The 25126-nt window shown below is 39.5% G+C and overlaps 1 protein-coding gene and 1 pseudogene across 2 annotated transcripts in view; one reads left to right on the top strand and one right to left on the bottom strand.

The window, feature by feature from the left end:
- Window positions 1–16651: 16651 nt before the first annotated feature.
- LOC123234079 lies at window positions 16652–18503 on the bottom strand (annotated as a pseudogene).
- A 372-nt stretch (window positions 18504–18875) lies between these two features.
- RAD51 (RAD51 recombinase) overlaps window positions 18876–25126 on the top strand; it is a 33309-nt gene continuing 27058 nt past the window's right edge. For both annotated transcript variants that reach the window (XM_044662207.1, XM_044662208.1), the window contains exon 1: window positions 18876–18962. In XM_044662207.1, the coding sequence (XP_044518142.1) occupies window positions 18876–18962 (87 nt within the window). The remainder of the gene's footprint in view (window positions 18963–25126) is intronic.

Below are 25126 nucleotides of genomic sequence, written 5' to 3'. Positions count from 1 at the left end.
TTCTATCTGGTACAAACTTCAAGGTTTTGCTGGGATGTATGAGAGCTGAGCAGTCTGCCTACCATTCAGGGAGCCATCTTTATGCTTTTCTATGCTTTGCTTTCAAGACTTTTCAAATGCTCCAGGATTGATCTCTGTCTTCTCAGCTCTGGCAGGTTTTTTAATAACAGCTAGAAAAGTGACTCGCCCTACCTGAAAGAGGGCTTTAAGGGGTCCTGACTTTCTAATCACCCCACCACACTGCCTCCCTGCAAGATAACCTTTTCAGGTGAAAGAAAGGACGAGCTCCATATCCCAGGGGGCTTAGCCTTTCAGGTCTTGGAAGGCTTTAAAAGCACTTAGACCCAGTCTCGGGGGAATGTTCTAGCTGTTGCTGGCAGTTCTGACTTATCCCTCACCCTAAACATGAAGCCCCTCCTCTCACAATATCTCTGATTGTCTTGTTTCTTTTCCTTCAACTTTACAAGGATTTGTACATTCCACTTGTGTAGGAAAAAGCTAAATATCTGAAAATGAGCTTCAGAAGTAAAGAAGAGGGCAGCTGGGTAGCTCAGTGGATTGAGAGCCAGGCCTAGAGATGGGAGGTCCTAGGTTCAAATCCGGCCTCAGACACTTCCCAGCTGTGTGATCCTGGGCAAGTCACTTGACCCCCATTGCCCACCCTTACCACTCTTCCACCTATGAGCCAATACACAGAAGTTAAGGGTTTAAAAAAAAAAAAGTAAAAAAGAATGTAAGTTTCCTTCTCTACTGTATTTCTAACCCCCCCCCAACTGCAACGTTTTCTTTAGTTACCAACGAGACCTCTTCGTTATAGAATTTAATCATTTCTCAATTCTAATCCTTCTCCACCTATATGCTGCTTTCACTATCACTGACAACCCTCTCCTGCTAGATTCTTTCTCCTCTCTGGGTTTTCATGACACCACCATGTTCTCCTACCTTCCTGACTCTCTTTGGTGTCCTTTGCTGGAATATCACCTATATCATGCCTCCAATTATATTGTGAGCTCTTCCTGTGCAAGACCTGTTTTTGTTTGTTTGTTTGGCTTTTGTTTTTCTTTGTATCTTCAGCACTTGGAGGAATGTGTGGCACACAGTAGGTGTTTAATAAATGTGTATTGACTGACTGACAGACCAACCAGGTATTCCCCTACCAGATTCTCCCTCTACATCTCCCTCTTGGAAACCTCAACTCTCATGAGTTTAATCTTTGTGCAGATGACTTGTCACTAGTCTGCATATTCAGTACCAACTTCTCTCCTTAGTTGCATATTGGACATTTGAATTGGACATCTCATGCTCAATACGTACAAATCAGAATTTATTTTCCCCAAAAAACTCATCCCACTCAGTATATCTCTTGCTTCTGTCCTTGACTCACTACTTGCACAAATTTAAACACGACCTTGGTCAGGACTTAATGTCTCTCGCTTAGACTAATGTAATAACCTAATTACTGTCCCTGCTTAAGTCTTTCCCCTCTAATCTACCCTGCATCCACCTGGCTAAAGTGATTTTCTCTAAGCACTGATCTGATTGGGCTACTCCCCTACTCAATAAATCCACAAGCATTTAATAAATGATTACTATATGCCCAGCACTGTACTAAATGATGAGAGAGAATACAAATATAGGTAAAAAGAAAGTACCTGCCCTCAAGGAGTTTACATTCTAATGGGGAAAGAGAATACAAAAAGAAACTGAAAATTGGGATCAGGTGGGGAAGGGATAACAGGGAAAGAGGAAATGTTGACTTCTGTATATTGTTTTCCGGGCTCTCCATCACATCCATTCATATACTTCTTTCCACCCTTCTCTACATTCATCACGTTTGATGTTTCTCATGTAACAGTAATATTCCACTATATTTGTGTACCACAAATTGTTTAGCTATTCTCTAGGTGACGGGCACTAACTTCGTTTCCAAGGCTTTGCTATCATAAAAAGTAACTACTGTAAACATTTTAGTGTACATGGGAACTTTATTTTGCCAATATCCTCTTTGGGAAATATTGGCAGCAGGGGACTCTCTAGAGCAAATAGGGACATTTCACTCACTTTATAATTCTAAATTACTTAATAGAATTGTTGCACCAACACTCCTCAGAGATTGATTATTCCCTTCTTCAGTTATTTTTGTTAACTAGCTGAGTGGAAAGTGAGCCTCAGAATTGTTTTAACTTTCATTACTATTATTATTAATGGTTTGGAGCATTCTTTCCTATAGTTGTTAATATATGTTTGTATGGTTATAATATGTAATTTTTTGAGAATAGTTCATATCCTTTGATCATTTCTCTATTGGGAAATGCCTTTTTGTTTTATATATTTCTGCCATCTTAATATCTTAGATATAAAGCTCTTATGAGATATATAATAACAATAATTGCTAGCACTTATATAGTGCATTAAAGCTTGCAAAGAGCTTTACATGTATTTTATCCTCATCATAGCTCTGGAAGGTAATGCTACTATTATACCCATTTTACAGATAAGGAAACAAAGTGATTTACCCATTTACAAAGCTAGTGTATGAGGCTAGATTTTTTATTTAGAATATTTTTCCACGGTTACATGATTCATGATTTCCCCCCACCTTTTCCCTCCTCTCTCCCGGAGCTGACAAGTAATTCCACTGGGTTATACCTGTATTATTAGTCAAGACTTATTTCCAAGTTACTCATTTGCAGTAGAGTGATCTTTTAATGCCAAAACCTCAATCATATCCCCATTGAACCATGTGATTAGTCATATGTTTTTCTTCTGCATTTCTGCTCCCACAATTCTTTCTCATAAGTTCTTCTGGATTGTCCTGGGTCATCGCATCTCTGCTAGTAGAGAAGACCATTACATTCTATTTTACCACAGTGTATCAGTCTCTGTGTACAATGTTCTCCTGGTTCTGCTCCTTTCACTCTGCATCAGTTCCTGAAGGTCTTTCCAGTTCACATAGAAATTCCATGAGGCTAGATTTGAACTCAGGTCTTACTAATTCCAGGTTCACTGCTCTATCTACTGTATTATCTAATAACTGATAGGTTTTTTTCCAAGTGACTTTTCTTATCCTATATATGTTAATACTACTTGTATTGATTATTCATATAATCAAAAGTATTTATTGTAATTGTCTCTGTGCCTTGTTTCCACCTTTATTTATTTACACTCTCATCTTCTCCAGCAAACCCTTCAATTATCTTCTCTTTCTAATCTTCAGTCTCTCTTTATTAGCTCCTTTCCTGCTGACTTCACATGGGGTGTTCAGGGAAGACTAGCACCTCGAATGTGAGGGCTCCCTAAGCCCTTTTCAGGATTGCTTTCCTCCTTTGGGGCTCTCACCTGTGGTTTCAAGAAGCTGTAGCATACACCACAGCCACACCCCACTAAACCTTCCTAGCATGAAGGCTAAATCAAGTTGAGGGTAATTGGCCAGGTCTCCACCCCATCAGTGAGTTAGGGGGATGCCTACCTTAGCCATGTGAAGGCTTCCTTCTGGGGGATGAGCAGATGAAAACTTGTTCCAAACACCAGGAAGGCCCCCAAAGCAGATGCTGTGGAGCGCTTAGAGCAGTGATTCCCAAAGTGGGTGCCACTGCCCCCTGGTGGGTGCTGCAGTGATCCAGGGAAGCGGTGATGGCCACAGGTGCATTTGAGGGTGGTGAATAACTGTAAGGGGGTGGTGATAGTATGTGACAGGGGGCAATAAGTAATATTTTTTCTGGAAAGGGGGTGGTAGGCCAAAAAAGTTTGGGAACCTTAGAGTTTGGTGAAGCATCAAAGAAGTCAAGGTCTTCATCTACTGTACCCCAAGCCATCACCAGGCATTCTGACTTTTGTTTTGCCATTGTGATGACTCTAGAAAATAAAGTGAGGCTGATGACTTTGTGCAGCCCTGCCTCACTTAAATGTAATTCATGCTCAAGTCAAAAGACATCTCCACTTGTCCTTCAATTGGGGAATGGCTAAACAAATTGTGGTATCTAATGATGGTGGAATACTATTGTGCTCAAAGGAATAATGAACTGGAGGAATTCCATGTGAACTGGAAAGACCTCCAGGAATTGATGCAGAGTGAAAGGAGCAGATCCAGGGGAATGTTATATACAGAGACTGATACACTGTGGCATAATTGAATGTAATGGACTTCACTAGCAGCAATGCAATGATACAGGACAATTCTGAGAGATTAATGAGAAAGAATGCTATCCACATCCAGAGAACTGTGGGAGTAGAAACACAGAAGAAAAACATTTCCTTGATCACATGGTTCTATGGGGATATGGTTGGGGATGCAGACTCTAAATGATCACCCTAGTGCAAATATCAATAATAGGATAATAAGTCTTGATCAGTGACACATGTAAAACCCAGTGGAATTATGCTTCAGCTGGGGGAGGGGGTAGAGGGGCTTGGGGGAGAAGGAAAGAACATGAAACATGTAACCATGGAAAAATATTCTAAATTAATTAAATAAAAATTTTCAATTAAAAAAAAAAAGACATCACCACTGATGTAATTTTAGACCTCTGAGTACAAAAAAAATAACACATGTGCCCAGGTCTCCCAGCAGGCCCCAAACCAAAAAGACCCCCCAAAACTAAACCCATTCTATTCCTTAAAACTATTATCTTAAATATCTCCTCCCTTTCACAGCCAAAATCCTAGAAAAATCCACCTAAACTTACTGGCCCCCCTTCCTCTTTTTTCACCACTTCCTCTTGGCTCACTTTTCAAATCATTGTAGTGTGGTATCTGACCTCATTGTACAATGAAAATTAAATGGTCATTCAAGTATTTACTAAGCACCATAAATTATGTGCCAGGTACTGTACTAGGTGCTAAAGACACAAAGACAAAGATAAAATTCTGATGCTTAAGAACCTAACATTCTATTAGAAAAACAAAATAAAATATATACAAAATAATTACAATGGTGGGACTAGGACTAGCAAATGACAGGATCAACAGAGGCTTTCTGTAGGAGATGGCAAATTTGTTTTTTGGAAAATTTTTAAAATTCTGAAAATGAACACCCTTACAATTCTAAACTTGAACATCCCCAGAAAAGAATATTTCCACATACAAAATAGAACAGAAAAAGAGGGTTATATGTGAAATTTCAAATTGCTATATTATATAGCTCGCTTTTAAAAAATTATTTACTTTAGATTATTTTTCCATGGTTCCATGATTCATAGTCTTTCCCTCCCCCCTCCCATAGCCAATAAGCAATTCAACTGGGCTTTTACATGTATCATTGATCAAGACCTATTTCCAAATTATTAATATTTGCACTAGGGTGATCATTTAGAGTCTACATCCCCAATCATATCCCCATAGAACCATGTGATCAAGGAGATGTTTTTCTTCTGTGTTTCTACTCCCACAGTTCTTCTCTAGATGTGGATAGTGTTCCTTCTCATTAATCCCTCAGAATTGTCCTGGGTCATTGCATTGCTGCTAGTAGTGAAGTCCATTACGTTTGATTGTGCCATAGTGTATCAGTCTCTGTATATAACATTCTCCTGGTTCTATTCCTTTCACTCTCCATTAATTCCTGGAGGTCTTTCCAGTTCACATAGAAATCCTCTAGTACATTATTCCTTTTAGCACAATAGCATTCCATCACCAACAGATACCACAATTTTTTCAGCCATTCCCCAATCAAAGGGCATCCCCTCATTTTCCAGTTTTTTACCACTACAAAGAACGCAGCTATGAATATTTTTGTACAGGTATTTTTCCTTATCTCTTTGGTGCACAGACCCATCCGTAGTATGGCTGGATCAAAGGGCAGACAGTCATTTAAAGTACTTTGGGCATAGTTCCAAATTGCCTTCCAGAATGGTTGGATCAATTCACAACTCCACCAGCAGTGTATTAGTGTTCCAACTTTGCCGCATCCTCTCCAACATTTATTACTTTCCTTTGCTGTCATATTAACCAATCAGAGTTGTTTTGATTTGCATTTGTCTATAAGAATACCTTTTCAGTTGCTTATTGATAGTTTTGATTTCTTTACCTGAAAACTGCCTATTCATGACCCTTGCCCATTTATCAATTGGGGAATGGTTTGATTTTTTTTGTACAATTGATTAAGTTCTTTATATACTTGAGAAATTAAACCTTTGTCAGAGGTTTTTGTTATAAAGATTGTTTTTCCCAATTTTTTGCTTCACTTCTAATTTTGGATGCTTTGGTTTTATTTGTACAAAACCTTTTTAATTTGGTGTAATCAAAATTATTTTATTTTACATTTTATTTTACATTTTACATTTATAAAAATTATTCATTTTACATTTTGTGATATTCTCTATTTCTTGATTATTGTGAAAGTGGAATTAGCTCCCCCTTATTCATTCTTTAGACTTTAGCCACCAGGAATATGTTACCCCACCCAACTTAGAATTAAGTGGTGAGGGGGGAGGTCTATGACCCACATGTGCTAATGAGTGACAAATCAAAAAACAAGTGACTGCCCCCTGGGCAGTCCAACGCAAGGTTAAGGCTGCCATTTGTCCACATAGAACTGAAGGGTGGATGCAGGACAAAGAATTAGCTTTTAAGTATGATGGTAACTTCCTGTGAGGGGGATTTTGCCCTTTGAACTTGGCCTTGGAGGAACTTGGGTTGAGACCTCAGATAGCTTCCTTTTAAATTGTCATATGGGTAAGTTAAGGCTGACTCCTTTTCCTTGGCATTTCTGGAGGCACTAGCCTATCCAAAGAGGCCTCTTGTCTTAGAGAGGCCTCATGGCTAGAAGCCTTGTTTAATTAACCTCTGTGCCCGCCTTTGCTGGGGCCTCTGAAGTCCTTCCTGGTTTGGCCTTTGGACCAGGCCAGAGTAACACTCACACATTCTCTCTCTCTCTCTCTCTCTCTCATTTTTCCTACCTTCACTTTTCCTATTTGTAAATAAACTACCATAAAAGCCATCCTGACTTGGGCCTCCAATTTTGTAATTGGGTAATCAATTCCTGGTGACCAAACTCTAAAATATTCAGTCCAACCATAATTTTTATTCCTTACATTGATCTTAAAATTATTTTCTTTCCCATAGATCTAGCAGGTATACTATTTTATGTTCACCTAATTTACTTATAGTTTCCTTCTGAAAGAATAAAATAAACCTGAAAGAATAAAATTGTATCTCCCTGATGTGGGTTGGTACAGGATTGGGTATAGGTGCTAGTAACAATGGGAAGCAGAGTATCTTCTGGGGTAAACACTGTGGGTCCTTGAGGTGCTAATCTCAGAGTATTTGGAAAGGAACTTACAGGGAGAGTATAATATATTTTAGGGATTTAATAAACACTGGGTCAGGAATGGAAGGGAATGGGTAGACTATACTTAAGATACTAGGATCTCCTCCCTACCAGGAGGGAGAAAGCTACACTAACCAGCTACAAACTAACAACTGCCTTAACTCTAACCAATCCAGAAACTGGATGGTGAGCAGGTCCAGCTGTGTATATAGGATGGGATTTCTCCAGTATGTGTCTTAAGAGCTAGATGATCTTCTGTAGCTGTTTCCACTGATGTCCAGATGATCTGCTGGTAAATACAGTTCAGGAGAGGGTGTGAGGATTTTGTGTCCACCTTAGCCTCAAAACTCAACCTTACTCCTTCACAGGTCTCTTGATTGTAGATGGTATCAAGTTAAATCAGGACCCTCACAAGGGGAAATATAGCTCTCTCCATACAGGGAATCAGTGAGTCTCTTGACTTCATACAGGGAATCAGTGAGAATCTAATTGACACTTTGACAGTCTTCCAAAGTTCTGGAACCTGTCTCCCTGTCAATCAATCCTACTCTGCTAAGCTAAAATCCTATAATACTTCTTTATATTTAAGTCGTTTACCCATGCTGGATTTATCTTGATCTAGGGTGTGAGATATTGATCTAGACCTAATCTCTCCCATACTGTTTTCCAATTTTCCCAGCAGTTTTTGTCAAACAGTGGGCTATTGTCCCAAAAACTGGGATCTCTGGGCTTATCTTGTATAGCTTGCTCTTTTTAAAAAATATATATATCATAAATCTAACACATTACTTTCAGAGCTATCCTATTTTTCTGTTTCCTTCTGAATTTCTTTCTGTTTTTTTGTGCTTTAAAGTTTTTATTTTTAGTTGGAGGGAATATGGGAAAATGGGGACATTAATGCACTGTTTGTGGAAATCTGAATTGATTTCAACCATTCTAGAGAGCAATTTAGAATTATGCCCAAAGAGCTTTAAAACTGTATGCCCTTTGACCCAGAGCAATACAACTTCTAGGTCTGTATCCCAAAGAGATTTTTTAAAAAGGTCAGGGGCGGGGGGAGGGTGTGTGGGAAGGATCCATTAGTACAAAAATATTTATAGCAGTTCTTTTTGTGATAGCAAAGAATTGGAAATTAAGGGGATAGTCATCAATTGGGAAATGGCTGAACAAGTTGTAGTATATGATTTTAATGGAATACTATTGTGCTAAAAGGAATAATGAACTGAGCAAGAGGACTTTAAAAAAATCTTGAAAGACTTAAATGAATTGTTGCAGTGAAGTTTCAATTGAATGTAAATTCATTGCCAGACTAAAGGAGTTTGAAAGGTGAAGTGAGAAAGTGGAAGTTAATACATTATCAACAACTTTTTCCAAAATGAAATCTTGAGGGGAGATGATGGTTTTCTGAAAATGGAAAAAATGGGGACATACTAAAAAACAGTAGGGAAGAAGTCCACAAAAAAGAGACTGAAAATTAAAGAGGGGATAATGAAATGGACAAGCTTCCCTACAAGACAAGAGAGCACAAGATCCAAAGTTATTAGTTATGAAGATTAATCTCTGAAAAGATCAAACCATCAAATTAGGGCTTTTTCTCAGTCCTCATCTTCCTTGACTTTTCAGAAAATAATATTTTCTCCTTCAGAAAACTTGGCTCTCCTCTTGAGTTTTCACCATCTATCTCTCTTTGACCTACCTCTGACTATTCTTCTCAATCTCTTTTGCTGAGTCATCAATCAACCAACAAACATTTACTAAGTGCCTAATACATTCCAGGCACTAGAGCAGGGGTTGGCAACGTATGGCTCTTTCTCCAGGAGCCATAAAGTCAATTTTTTTTCAGGTGCTGTTATAGGAGCGCACACTGTTAGCACTGCACGGCTCTCACGAAATTACATCTTTAAAAAATGTGGCATTTATGGCTGTCACAGCCAAAAAGGTGGCAGACCCCAGCGTGACTAGAGATAAAAAACAAATGTAAAATAGTTCCTACCCTTGAGGAACTCACAATCTAACTGAGAAAGACATACCAAGACATATTTTGGATGTATACAAAATACAAGAGTTGGAGCTGTGAACTGATACAACCATTCTGGAGAGCAATTTGGAACCATGCTCAAAGGGCCATCCAACTTTGTATATACCCTTTGACCCAATAACACCGGATCCCAAAGATCCCAAATTTCTAGGTCCGTAACCCAAAGACACTATTGGAAGATTACAACACATAAAAAGAAGCTGAAGGTAGGGAGGGAGTTAGGGGAAGAGAAGAATGCCTGTGGGGAACTGATGAAAACCTGCAGGTGGCTGGGAAAAGATGGGTACCCTACTTAAATGGAAACAGCTCTCTATTGTCCACCCCACCAAATCTAATCAGAGGGAGGGAGGGGTCCTAAGGCAAGGGGCAAGTCCCTCAACCCCACTGCCTAGCCCTTACAACTCTTCTTGGAACCAATACACGGTATTGATTCTAAAACTGAAGGTAAAGATTTATTTTAAAATTTTGTCTTAACAGTCAGTCACTAGTTTTTTGAACTAGGAAATCAGAACAGATCCATTATTTAGGGCTATCACTTTGGCATGGATGTAAGGGATGGATTTAAGTGAACAAAGACAAGCCAGGAGGATCAAATAGGAGGCTACCGCAAAAGTCCAGATGAGAGGGGTCAAAGGCCTGAACTAGAGTGATGGCTATGTGAGTGTAGGGAAGGGAACAGAGGACAGATAAAGAAGAAAGGTGAAGATTTGGCAACTGACTATTGAGAATGGAGAATCCACAGTATCTCCCGCCATGTTGAGCTGGACGGCTCGGTGGAATTTCAAACTCCACATATTTCTAATAGTCCTGTGCCTTTCCTCAAAGCCCGCCCCTCTTCTGACATGCCCTGACATCCACCTAGGCTTACAACTTTAGTACTACCGAATCCTCCATCCATCGCTCCCACCCCGATTTGGAGGCACTTGCCAGGCTTACCCCTGGGCCTGGCACTGTTGGAAACCTGTGGGCAACCAGCGCCCAAACTACAGAATCAACAAGCCCAGCACCGCGGGACCAAAACCTTTTAGAGGTTAGCTTTGCAGCGATGCATGCTGGGAGTTGTAGTTCCAGGCGGGACCCACTGCATGCTAGGAGATATAATTCTATACCGCACCAACTACTTGGTTGCTGGGAGTTGTAGTCTTCAGTGCTGGGAGGGGCACGCGGAAGAGAGTAGCGTTCCCCCTCACCATACCCCAGCTCCGTTTAGTTTCTCTGCGGACTCCCAAAAGGTCAGTCTTTGGGCATTGTTGTAGGGCGGATGCGGCCCAGCACGGCAGGGGGCGGGGTTGTGCGAAGCGTGCGTGACCCCTGCGTAACCACGGAGCCCTGGGTTTAGCGGGATTTCCGAACGTTGCCGCAGTTGGGGAAGTGAGCGGGCGAACGCGCGCCGGGGTTGGCACCGGACGGGACCGGAACCGAACCTCGCGAGCGCTGGCCTTGGTGAGTGAATGAGACAACCCTTACCCGGGTCCCCTCGGCCAGGCGACATTGTCTTTCCAGGGACGCCTCCACCCCGACCCTCCCGCCGAGCTCCCCTTGGTACGCGGGACGGGGCAGGATTCCTGGCTGTGGTAGTCGGCCCGGAAGCTAGGCGTTGGTAGCATCCTTCTGGAAAGCTGCAAGAGACCGTAGAAGTCCTTTAGGCCAGTCCCCTCTTTCGACAGTCGAGGAAACTGAGGCCCAGGGTCGTAGTGAGCCGTAGGAAAGTGATATCAGCTTGCGGCTTCTGAAAGTAAAGAAAATTTTTTTCGTTGCCCTGGGACTGGAAATGAACATCTGAGGGCCTCGAACAATTTTATAGGACTCTGGGCTCCCAAAGTTTTTTTCATCCAGTCTGCCCAGGGCTGATAGTCTCTGTTTACAATTGTCTTGACATCTTAATTTAAATATTTTTTCCCCATGGATAAAAATCGGCCTTAAAAAAAAAATCCATACTTTCTGTCTTAGAATCGATTCTGGTTCCAAAGCAGAAGTGCAGTAAGGGCAAAGCTATTGGAGTTAAATGATGTACCTAGGATCACACAGGTATAGGAAGTGAGGCTAGATTTGAACCTAGGATCTCCCATCTATAGGCCTGGCTTTCTATCCTCTGAACCACCTATCTGCCCCTAAAAACCCACTTCCTCAGCTATTTGTTCTTCCAGGTCCGAAGGAAGGGAGTCTTGTAATGAGTCTGCATAATGTGATGTATTTTACCTCTTTCTTTCAGCATTATTCTTTTTCACTTCTAGTTTTCAAATTTTTTTTTGACATATCATCCTAAAAGCTTACCACCTCTATATTTCTCCTAGCTACTAAGATAAGGAATATTTTTAAAAATATTTTTCCATAGTTACATGATTCATAATTTTTCCCATCCCCATCCCTCTCCCCTCCCGGAGCTAACAAGCAGTTCCACTGGGTTATACATGTATCATTGTTCAAAAACCTATTTCCATGTTATTTATATTTGCAATAGAGTGATCTTTTAACAGTGATAATAATTTTTTTAAGAATTACAGATATCGTCTTTCCATATAGGAATATAAGCCATTTGACTTTATTGAAGTCCTTAAACTTTTTCTCTTTATTTACTTTTTTATGCTTCTCTTAAATTTTGTATTTGGGCATCAAATTTTCTGTTTAAGTCTGATCTTTTCTTCAGGAATGCTTGGAAATCTTCTATTTTATTAAATGACCACATACTTTTCCCTGATAAAACACAGTCAAGTTTTGTTGGGTAGTTGATTCTTGATTGTAGACCCAGTAAGCTGCTGTAGGGGAGTATGATAAAAAGACAACTTGGGGAAGGATAAAAGTTTTTGATGAAGGCCCAAGAGAGTTTAGGTAATATTAATCAGTAATTGACCTAGTTGGCACAGTTATTTAATAGCTTCTAATACTATATTATTCATATACAGAGAAAGCAAGTGGTAAGAGTAAACCAGGGTTAAGCTTTGTCAAGCCTAATGCCAGTTGGCAAAAAGGACCAATAGCAAAGGCCTCAAGATGATAATATTGTCAACTGTAGTGTCAAGCAGAGGTACTGAACTGGGAGGGGTGTTCATGGGGAGAAATGGAGGAACTTGAACTCTATGTAAGAATGGAGAAAATATGGTTTAAGAAATGTTGCTGGGAGTCTAGATGAAAGGACAAGTGTTTGTGAGCAGAAAAATTTGAGTTCAAGGTCATGGTGATAGTATAATTATAGATAATGATAGCCAGTAAACAAAGTAAAATAATTAAATTACTTGTCTTACATTACATTGTTGTACAATGAACTTGACAACTTTTTACATAATTAAAATTAATATGCAGCATATGCTTTTGCTGCAGTCATTTGTTTTGGCATTGTATTCACAAGTTTTTGGCATATTCTTCATTTTGAACTCACATTTTTTTTCTCCTTAGACATAACTGTACTTCCATTTCTGCCTCCTCCAGAACTTCTTGTGGCATACAAGGGATTTTAGGATTAAATTTCACCTTTATTAAATACCTATTATATGTAAGACACCAGCCACCCTTCAGGTACTGGGATACAAAGACAAAAACTGAAACAGTACCTGTTGTTAAGGTTACATTCTGGTAGAGGATAGGAAGATAGAATACAGATCAACAAATACAAAATATATCTATATTAAGTAATACAAAGTAATTTCAGGAAGGAAAGTGGGTTAGTGGGTCAGAGGGGGAGAAATAGGAAAAGGCTCATAACTAGTGCTTTGCAACTTTAAGGTGCTATTTTTCTGTAATACTTTTGTATTACTAAATGCCAAGCAGATGATTTTATAGTTGATTATAGAAAGCCAGCTCCATATATGGTAGGGGTCCTGAGTGGCGTTTTGCGGCATCAGATTGTTAAGACAGGAAAAGGAAAATGAGAACAACCAGACTAGTGGTTAGCCCATGCTGCTCCAACGCTATGGGATTTGGACTTTATTTTATACTGGTTTCAAACAAAGAACACAAAGAAAGAGTCACAGCTGTGAAGGGGTTACAAATCATACACAATCCATTAAAGTCTAAAAAGTAGAGATATAGGTACAAGGACAAGGGCCAAATTCCAACCACCAATTAGTACGGGTTAATTCTGGGAGCAGAAATATATTTCATGGAGATGTTTACTAATTGTGTTCTGCCTTGATTTACAGGTCTGCACCTGGTCAGATAGTCTGGACTAAATTGTCTGTCTAGGCCTTATCTAAGTAATATATTTTTTTAGCGTTCAGGCCTCTTAATTATCAGGGAGAGAAATTGTTAACTCAGTAGCTGCTGGTCTGATTAAGGACTCAAAGCTTTCCAATAAGAATATTGAGAAAGGTGGGGATCTAAAAATGAGTCAAAAGAGGAGCCTCAGATTTTTACCTTAGATGGCCCATTCTATCTACATCTGACATGCAGTGCAGAAAAAATCATACTCACAGTTTTACTTGCCAATGATTTTGTAATGGGATCCAGATAAAACATCTATTACAGACTCTATTTCTCTAAATGACTCCTAATAGCCTCTTGGAGGGGTCAAGTTTTTAGATTTACCTACCTGCTAGTACCAGAGCTTTTCAGGGCTCAGGTGACCAGGACCAAACACAGAGTCTGCCTCAGCCTGGATTGGTCACATAGGGAATCCAGATAACAGGCCCTAAATTTGACCCTATTTCTCCAATGGCTCTCAACATAGTTGATCTTATCAATAATGGAGAGCCCCTAGAGTTTATTGAGTAAATGAATGACATGGTCAGTTCTATGCTTTAGGAAAATCAGTTTGGCATCTATAAGGTAGGAAAAGTCTGGGAGACCAATGATGAGGCCATTGTAGTAATTATAGCATCATATATTTAAAACTGGTAAAGACTTAATGGCTCTCAAGTGCTGATGAAAGATGACAGGGCCCTGAATTAGAGTTCTCACTGTGTGAGTAAAAAGAAGGGTATAGAGGTGAGGCATATTGTGGAAGCAGAAATGACATTTATCATCTTGTTGAATATGCTGGGTGAGGGAGATGATGAATTGATGGCACTGAGGTTGTAAATCTGGATAACTGGGAAGGTGCTGGTGGAGTAATACAGAAATTTAGAATAGGTGCAGGCTTCGGAGGAAAGGCAATGCATTGTTTGAGACATGTTGGATTTGAGATGTCTATGGGACATACAGTTCAAGATGCCCAGTAGGCAGTTGGTAATGTGGAACTGGAGCTCAGGAAGGATATTTGGGCTGGATATATGTAAATGGGGAGGCAGCTGTGTGACTAGTGAATAGAGTACTGGGCCTGCAGTCCTGAAGATCTGAATTCAAAGCTTAATAGCTTTGTGACCCGGGGCCAATGACTTAACTTCCCTTTGTTTTAATCCACTGGAGAAGGAAATAACAAACCATTCCAGTAGTTGCCAAGAAAACCCCCTAGACCAGTGATGGGAAAACTTTTTAAAGAGGGGGCCAAAGGAAAGGAAATGCTCATCTGTCAGTCTGTTTCTAAGGCAACTCTTTTGAAATTTCATTGTATTGTATCCTACTCCTTGTATTTGTCAGATTAGGAATAATGTCAGGGCTGGATAGAACATTTCAGGGGGCCACATCTGGCCTGCGGGCTATAGTTTGCCCAACACTGCCCTAGACAGTACTGGCATGAACAGTCAGAGTCTAATTCCAACAAATACAAAAATATGTAGATCTGGAAGTAATCTGCATAGAGATGTTACTTGAACCCATGGAGTTTGATGAGGTCACCAAGTAAGAAGTCTAGAGAGAAAGAAAAATGGGTTAGGAACAGAGCCCTTGGGGTCTCCAACATTTAGTGACTGATCTGGACGATGATCTAGCAAAGGAGATTAAGAAGACTGCAGAATGGCAGGAGGAGAACCAAGGAAGCAATATAATGAAAACCCAAAGAATATCCATCAGAAGAGAATGGTCAGCAGGGTCAGATACCTCAGAGAATTCAAGAAGTCTGAAGATTGACAAAAGACTATTCAAACTTTTTTTCTCTTTTTTTATTATGAACTTGATAGACATTGATAAATATAATCATTTCCATATATAAAGAACTGAAAAAGAGAATTGCATATAAAACAATCTCAATTATGTATAGCTTGATGTTTTTAAAAAATATGTAATGCATTTAACATGGTAATTCCATTACTGTTCTGCTTGTTTGTCTTCATTTTTGAACTGTTTCTGTTATATTTTATAATTATTTCATTAATAGCCTTTTACTTGTTTGGTTTTTGGCATCACTATTATATCCCTACTCTTCCCCAACTTCTTTACTTTTTTTTTTTTAAACCCTTAACTTCCATCTTGGAAACCAATACTATGTATTGGTTTAAAGGCAGAAGAGTGGTAAGGGCTAGGCAATGGGGGTTAAGTGACTTGCCCAGGGTCACACAGCTAGGAAGTGTCTGAGTCCAGATTTGAACCCAGGACCTCCCTACTCTAGGCCTGACTCTCAATCCACTGAGTCATCTAGCTGCCCCCTTCCCTTACTCCTAACAAATAAATAAATAAATTCCTTCCTTATAGCAAATAAGTAGTCAAACAAAATAGATCCATACATAGATTGGGCCAGAAAATATGTTTCATTTTGTAATTTTTCTTGTTCATTTTTTCAAGAAGAGGAACAATTATAATCCATCATCTGTCTTCTTGTGATTGAATATTGGAATTATCAGAGCTCTTAAGACTTTTGTCTTTCAAAATTGCCTTTCTTTACAACATCACCTTTTCCTAGTTCTAAAAAGGCTATTTGATTGACCTTGGTGACTTTGGAGAGAGCAATTTTCATTGAGTGATGAGATTGGAGCCAAGATTGTAGCAGGTTAAGAAGATAGTGAGAGGACAGAGAGTGGAGGCAGTAAGCATAGAATCCTTTCTTAAGGATTTGACTGAGAAAGAGGAGAAAAATAAATTGATAGCTTGTGTGATTTCTGAGATCTAGTGAGAATTTTTTAGGAAAGTTTTCTTCCCATAGACAGAGGAAGTAGATAGTATCCAGAAGGCTATGGATCTTTAATGGTGTTAAGACAAACAGCCACAGAGAGCAAGAACTGGGAAAAAAAAAAACAACCCATTGTACTTAGCATTTATGAGGTCATACTGTGTCCTTGGAATAGTTTTTTTTTTTTCCACATTACACTATTCAGATGTTTTACTTAAACCAAAATTAGTACAATAAAAATTATTTTAAAATAATATACAGTTTTATATACTATTTTTTATTTACATTTAAAAATTTTAAACAGTTTTCTGGGAACAAACTCTGTGAGGTAATGATGGTTCTCTTTTTTTTTTTTTATTAGAGTTGAACCTATTTAAAAACCTCCAGAAAGTCTCAATTTGTTTTTTAAAAGGTAAGCCACAAGCTCGTTTTAGTTGAAAGCAAACTGAATATTAGTTATTTTGCAACATCAAAGTGATTCCATGAGTCTAGACAGCCTCCCCACCTCTGTCTTCGAAGCCTCTCAGACCTTCTATGTGGAGGTTCCACTGAATTCATTACAATAGAGATGGACATTTTAAATTCATAGTGATCCAACATCTGAGCAATCTTTTCACGAGACACTCCATGTTTATTCCTCTTTTCTAATTCTTCAGGATCAAATTTCCACCACGTTTCTGGTTCATGGAACTCCACTCGATATCCTTTGCCTATAGCCATTTCCACATATGGTTTCATTTCCCAAGCTTGAGTATTAGTGTTATCTATTATTACTGGAGATCTTCCCTGGTCAATAGCTTTCTTTGCTCTGCTCTGGTTCCAGTCATGAGCATCACCAAGTTGTTTGACATTATATGTGTACCCATTTTGATGCCGAAAGTAGTCATCAGTGCTGAAGACAATGCCACCACGATTCTGACCAAGAAGAACACGAGACAGTGTTGTTTTCCCTGATCCAGGCAGACCTCTTAAAAGGATAAGTAACCTCTTTAGCTTTTCCTCATGGAACTGCTGGTGTAAAAGCCTGTCTGTTTTTTCCATCTGGAATAAAGAAGGGTCTTCCCAAGATTCTTCTCTTGTTTCACAGAAACCATTACTGTCTCGTCCATCTTGCTCATTACATCCATTTCTAGAGGCCTGTGTGCTACTATTACTCCCATCACAATCAGAATATCTGTTAGTCTGGTCAAATGCTGGACAATTCCAATTTGTGTAGCTACTGTTTACATTATATCCATTGTACATTTCACATAATTTAACATCTGGAGCATGAAAAACATTTGGTGGTGGAGATGGAGAGGGGTTAAATCTTTGAACATTTAAATGATAATTAAATCCAGGAGGAAAAAGGCCTTGAGGAACTAAAGAGGATTCCAATGACGGCCATTCGGGCCTAAAGGAAGGAATGGGTTGTTTAAAAATGTAGGTTCTACTGGTCCATTAATTGCATATTCAGTATTCCAACCAACTGGCTCCTTACTAAAATATTGCTCAACACCAGGAGGTGATTGTATAGTACTAAACCAAGTATCTTTCTTTTCTTCATCAGATTTTAAGTTTTCATTGTAAAGGCCTTGATCACATAAACTAAATTGTTCCTGAGTGGGTTTAAATTCCTGGCAATTATCTTCCAAATCTTCTTTTTCACTCTCAAGCTCCTGAATTTCTTTGTAAAACTGAGATAACTCATTATCTATATCCAGTTTATTAGAAGAAAGGCTTTGTTTGTTTTCCAGTCCACCAGTGACTTTTTGTGTGTGATGTTTTCTTTTATCTCGTTTATTTTCCTCAGGACTTTTGTAAATAGGTCCTATGAATGCTTTGCTTGTGCTATATTCCACTTCTTCTGCACTAACTGGGATAGATAACTTGTGATTTCTTTCCATTCTAATTTCTTTAATATTTTCAGAAACGTAAGTATAGTTATTTAGATATTCTGTTGATGTTCATGGATTCTACTGTAGAATTTGCATCCTCTAGGCCTTCCCAATGAAATGATTCAATATCTGGCCTATTTTAAGGGATTACAACCCTCAAAAGTTTCAACAAATCTGTAGTTTCAGTCTTGCTCTCCTGAGTTTTTCCATTTTCCTTGTCATCAAAGATGGATAAAGGTATTCAGTTGTTCTCTGTTTTCTCTTAGGATCTGTGAAAATGATCATCACCATCATGGAATATAGTATAAGCCTCTTCTGTTGATTTCAGTTTTTTATTGCATGTTTCACTTGCTAGGTTTTTTTTTAACCATGTCCCAAAGACTTAGCTTAATTTTCACAATAAGGCATCTGTGATAAAGGAGAAAAGCAAGCCCGGGAGGTAACGACTCTCGAGGCTGGCGGACGCGGGTGAGCCCTGAAGGCTCCGTCCACAGCCAGTAGAACCTCAGCTCTCTCTCCTTGGAATAGTTTTAAAAGTGGTAGCATTGGAAGCCAGGTGGCAAGGTCTGAAGAAGTGAAGATATGATTCCTTTTTGTAAGATATAGAAAGACTGAAGAGTCGAGCTGAAGGGAAGAGAGATAGAGGACAATGGCAGTCAGTGGAAGGCTTTTGAAGAAATCTTAGTATGTTTGTAGGTATCCGGAGTATTGCAAATGATGCTCCTTTGTTATCTGTAATCTCATGGTACTTATGTTTCTTAGCTCTGAACACTCGGGACAATGGCCGAGCAGATGCAATTTGAAGCTAGCGCAGACACCTCAGTGGAAGAAGAGAACATTGGCCCACAGCCCATTTCACGACTGGAGGTATGTACTCAAGATCTAACTCTGGAATTCTATTGCTGGATTACATCATGTTTACCTGATGAGAAAATCACAGCTTTTATCTGTTCAACTGATTATCAACCTCAGGTCAGACCCAAATTAAGGTTGCTGAGGATCAAAGAAGGCACATGAATGGTCTTTTAGAAAGGCTTAAGAGGCAGCTAAGGACATTTGACCAGGGCCATATCCTGGACAAGCCAGGAGGAATGGAGCCTGCATTAGACTGGCAATGACCTCTCTCCTTAGACTGTTTAGCCCCTTTTGGACCAGTAGTGTCAAGTGCAGAATCCTGAGAGCCAGCAGGGGAGGGAGGTCCTTACTACTGTTGCTAGGTGACCAAACTGCTAAAGATCATATATTCTAGGAATGGGGGTATGTGGTGCAAAGGCACACAGAGGTGGGCCCATGCTGCTTATGAAGGGGTGGGTGTGTACGTGTACATGTGTGGGAATGTGTGTATTTAAATGTCAAATAGGAATTTATATTTGTTCCTAGAGGCAAGAGGGAGCCACTAGAGTTTATTACCATCAGACTTGGCCTTATTTGAGATTGGGTTTGGAATGTTCCCTATTTTGTACAATTTGAAAGCTGATGAGAAGGCTCTCCCTCCTACTTAAAATGTCCTTCCTCACCTCATATGCAAGTTTTAAAAACTAGAACCTAAAGAAGCTTGTAAAAATAATCAACAACTTTAGCAGAGTTGCAGGATACAAAATAAATGCACATAAATCATCAGCATTTCTATATATTTCCAACACATTAGAGCGGCAAGAGGTAGAAAGAGAAACACCATTTAAAATCACCCTAGACAATATAAAATACTTAGGAATCTATCTACCAAAACAAACACAGGGATTATATGAAAACAACTACAAACCACTTTCCAAACAAATAAAACTAGATCTAAACAATTGGAAAACCATTGATTCCTCATGGGTAGGACAAGCTAACATAATAAAAATGACCATTCTACCCAAATTAATTTACCTATTTAGCGCCATACCTATCAAACTACCAAAAAACTTCTTTATTGAATTAGGAAAAACTATAACAAATTTCATTTGGAATAACAAAAGATCAAGAATATCAAGGGAAATAATGAAAAAAAATGTGAAGGAAGGGGGCCTAGCAGTACCGATATTAAACTATACTATAAAGCAGCGGTCATCAAAACAATATGGTATTGGCTAAGAGACAGAAGGGTGGATCAGTGGAATAGACTTGGGGTAAATGACATCAGCAAGGCAGTGTATGATAAACCCAAAGAGCCCAACTTTGGGGACATGAATCTACTATTTGACAAAAACTGCTGGGAAATTTGGAAAACAATATGGGAGAAATTAGGTTTAGATCAACATCTCACACCCTACACCAAAATAAATTCAGAATGGATGAATGACTTGAATATAAAGAGGGAAACTATAAATAAGTTAAGCGAACACAGAATAGTATATTTGTCAAATCTCTGGGAAAGGAAAGATTTTAAAACCAAGCAAGAGTTAGAGAAAATTATAAAATGTAAATTAAATGGTTTTGATTATATTAAACTAAAAAGCTTTTGTACAAACAAAAACAATGCAGCCAAAATCAGAAGGGAAACAACAAATTGGGAAAAAATCTTTATAACAAAAAATTCTGACAGGGGTCTAATTATTCAAATATACAAGGAGTTAAATCAATTGTATAAAAAATCAAGCCATTCCCCAATTGATAAATGGGCAAGAGACATGAATAGACAATTTTCAGGTAAAGAAATCAAAAGTATCAATAAGTACATGAGAGATTGTTTTAAATCTCTAATAATCAGAGAAATGCAAATCAAAACAACTCTGAGGTATCAACTCACACCTAGCAGATTGGCTAAAATGAAAGAAGGGGAGAGTAATGAATGCTGGAGGGGATGTGGCAAAATTGGGACATTAATGCATTGCTGGTGGAGCTGTGAACTGATCCAACCATTCTGGCTGGCAATTTGGAACTATGCTCAAAGGGCTATAAAAGACTGCCTGCCCTTTGATCCAGCCATACCATTGTTGGGTTTGTACCCCAAAGAGATCATAGATGAACAGACTTGTATGAAAATATTTATAGCTGCTCTTTTTGTGGTGGCAAAAAACTGGAAAATGAGGGTATGTCCTTCAGTTGGGGAATGGCTGAACAAATTGTGGTATATGCTGGTGATGGAATACTATTGTGCTAAAAGGAATAATAAACTGGAGGAATTCCATGTGAACTTGAAAGACCTCCAGTAATTGATGCAGAGCGAAAGGAGCAGAGCCAGAAGAACATTGTACACAGAGGCTGATATACTGTGGTAAAATCGAATGTAATGGACTTCTGTACCAGCAGCAATGCAGTGACACAGGACAGTTGTGAGGGATTTATGGTAAAGAACGCTACCCACATTCAGAGGAAGAACTACAGGAGTGGAAACATAAAAGAAAAACAACTGCTTGAACGCATAGGTTGAGGAGGACATGATTAGAGATGTAGACTCGAAACTACCACACCAATGCAACTATCAACAATTTGGTAATAGGTCTTGATCAATGACACATGTTAAAACCAGTGGAGGGGGCAGCTGGGTAGCTCAGTGGATTGAGAGCCGGGCCTAGAGACGGGAGGTCCTAGGTTCAGATCCGGCCTCAGACACTTCCCAGCTGTGTGACCCTGGGCAAGTCACTTGACCCCCATTGCCTACCCTTACCACTCTTCCACCTATAAGTCAATACACAGAAGTTAAGGGTTTAAAAAATTAAAAAAAATAAAAAAAAACAAACAAAAAAACAGTGGAAATGTGCATCAGCCACGGGTGGGGAGAGTGCAGGGGGTGAAGGGGAAAGTAGGAGCATGAATCATGTAAAAATGAATATTAATAAATGGTAAAAAGAAAAAAATCTAGAACCTACTTACTTCATTTCTCTTTTAGGCTTTAGGACCAAAAAGCCATTGTTTAATATCAAAGCAAGAAAAGATTGCTGGTATAAACCATAGTGGTGTTCTTGAAAATTACCCTCTCTTGGGGGCAGCTGGGTAGCTCAGTGGATTGAGAGTCAGGCCTAGAGAGGGGAGGTCCTAGGTTCAAATCTGGCCTCAGACACTTCCCAGCTGTGTGATCCTGGGCAAGTCACTTGACCCCCATTGCCCACCCTTACCACTCTTCCACCAAGGAGCCAATATACAGAAGCTAAGAGTTTAAAAAGAAAAAAAGAAAATTACCCTCTCTTGATGATCCAGGTCAATCTCTCATATCTAAGATTTTAATTTATTGTGATGATGCTTATAAAAATGCAGAGGGTAACAATTCATATTCCAGTACCTGATATTTGTATACTTGATGATTTTTTTACAGTTCTTTGCACTAAAGCATTCAATCATCCCAGCAACTTTATGTGATAGATAGGCCAGATCTCATACCAGAATTACAAAATCGAGTCACAAGAAACTTCAGAGAACATTTATCCTAACCTGTACTGTCTAGTATGCCATGTAGCCTTCCCAGTAAGTGGTTATCTAGTCTTCAATAGAAACTTCTTATGTGGGTAAACCTATAACTTTAGAAACATCCCATTATAGTTTTGAATGGCTCTAATTACTGGGAAATTTTTCCTTAAATTGAGCCTAAATCTACCTTTTTGTAATGTCCATTGATCCTAATTCTGCCCTTAAGGACTAAATAGATCAAATCTAATACCTCTTCTACATTACTACAATATGTTCTACATTACAGCCTTCAAATATTGACCTATGGGCACCACCCTCCATGTCTTCCTATCACCAACTCCCAAGATGTTTTCTAGGCTAAACATCCCCAGTTCCTTTGACTGATCTTCATTCCAGTATGATATCTGGTCCGCTTTTCACTATCCTGGTCCCTGCTATCTAGATCAAAGATCCCTAAACTTTTTTGATCCCTTCCAATAAATTTTTCCTTTTTTTTTTTTTAAGACCTTACTTTCTGTCTTAGACTCAATACTATGTATGATTCCAAGGCAGAAGAGTGGTAAGGGCTAGGCAATAGGGATTAAGTGGCTTGCCCAGGGTCACACAGCTAGGAAGTGTCTGGGGTCAGATTTGAACCTAGGACCTCCCTACTCTAGACCTGGCTTTCAACCCACTGAGCCATCCTGCTGCCACCTTTTGTTTTATTTTTTTTTAACATACTGATAGTTAATGTGACAGTGGATAAAGAGCTGGCCTTGAAGGTCAAAAGATTAGGTTCTAGTCCTGTCTCTGACTCATACTGGAAATTTAACTTTTAGGTGCTCTGGGCAATTCTCCTAAGACTCCAGTGCAGAGAAGGTGCTAAACTGCATTGGTAGATGGAGCTTCTTTTTTTCTTTTTTTTTTTTTTTAAACTCTTAGCTTCTGTCTTAGTATCAATTGTGAAAAAGAAGAATGGCAAGGGCTAAGCAGTGGGGGTTAAGTGATTACCCAGCATCACATCCCTAGGAAGTATATGAGGCCAGATTTGAACCCAGGATCACTGGGCTCCAGGCCTGGCTCTGGTGCTCTATATGCTGTGCTACCTAGCTGCCTTGAGAGGGGAATTTTCATCACACCAGTGAAAGCATTGGTCGAGTCCTGTGTTGGTGAAGACATGGCATGCATGCCCTGGTGGCATGGAGGGAGCTACTCCATTCTGTAAAGGGTAAAATTATGGTTGGACTGAATATTTAAGAGTATGGTTGCCAGGAATTAAGTGCTTAATTACAAATGAAAGACTCAAGTCAGAATGACTTTTATGGTAGTTTATTTACAAATAGAAAGAGTGAAAGTAAGGAAAATTTGAGTGGGGGAGGGATCGAGGGAGGGGTGGAGGATCAGACAGAGAATGAGAATATTAGAATATTATTCCGGCCTGGTTTGAACCAGGCAGGGCTTCAAAGGCTGCAGTAAAGGGGGTCACAGAGGTTAATTAAATAAGACTTCTAGCCACAAGGCCTCCTCCAAGACAAGAGGCTTCTCGGGAGGCTAGTGCCTCCAGAAAAGCCAAGGAGAGGGAGTCAGCCTTCTCACTCACCCACGTGGCAATCCAAAGGGAAGCAATCTGAGGTCTCAAACCCAAACTCCTCCAAGGCCAAGTTCGAAGGGGAAAAACCTACTCACAGGACGTTATAACCATATTTAAAGACAGTTCTTTGCGTCACTTCCTGTGTCTACCTTCCACTTTTACGTGGGCCAGTGGCAGTTTTAACTTTGCTTTGGACTGCCCTGGGGGCAGTCGGTTGTTTTTGATTTGTCACTCGATGCACACATGGGTCATAGACCTTCCCCTTCCCCCCTCCCACTTAAAGATTTAAGTGGGGCGTATCCATTCCTGGTGGCTAAAATCTAAAGAATAAATAGGGGAGAATTAATCCTATCTTCACAATTTGCCCTCTCCCATCATTCCCGAGGACATTAGTTGAATGCCTCACCCCTCTGTCCAACAATCAAATTCAAGTCCTTCCTCTGCTCTCTGGGATAATGGGGGGGACTCACAGGCAGCCTGAAGGTACGTTTGGGCACACGCTTTCTAAAGGTTCGCCAGTGCTGATCTAGGCCTTACATTTACTTGTATTACTATACTAATAATAAAGAATGTTATGAAATTTTGACAAAAATAAATGAGATAAAGGTGAAATATTATTTGATTGTAGAGTTGATAGGGAACCCCAAGTTAATTGTGTAGAAGTGAAATGATCACATGTACTTTAAGAAAATCTCATTGGTAACCATAGAGAAAATAAATGGAAGAGAAGAGAGATCTTGAAGGATCCTGCAGGAGTGCAGGTGAGAGGCAGGATTGGCTGTATGAGAAGCAAGAAGGGGTTGAATGTGAGAAGTGTTGGGAGACAGAAATTGACAAGAGTTGATATTTGATTGAATAGATGGAGTAAAGAGCCAAGGATGACACCATCCTCATAAATCTAGGTAACTTGGTCATTGAGGTAACACAGTGGATAGAGTGCCACGCCTAGAGTGGGGAGGACCTGAGTTCAAATACTTCCTAGCTGGGTGACCCTGGGCAAGTCACTTAACCCCATTTCCCAAAGCCTTTCCCTGATATTAGGACAGAAAGTAAGATTTTTTTTTTTTAAAGAAAGAAAGAAAAGGATTTAATGCTGGAATGATTAGATGGGGTAAAGAGACAACAATGACAT

Source organism: Gracilinanus agilis, chromosome 2 (assembly GCF_016433145.1).
Source record: "Gracilinanus agilis isolate LMUSP501 chromosome 2, AgileGrace, whole genome shotgun sequence".
Classification (NCBI taxonomy): domain Eukaryota; kingdom Metazoa; phylum Chordata; class Mammalia; order Didelphimorphia; family Didelphidae; genus Gracilinanus; species Gracilinanus agilis.
Note: the sequence above shows the minus strand (reverse complement) of the source record. Positions and strands in the feature narration are given on the sequence as shown.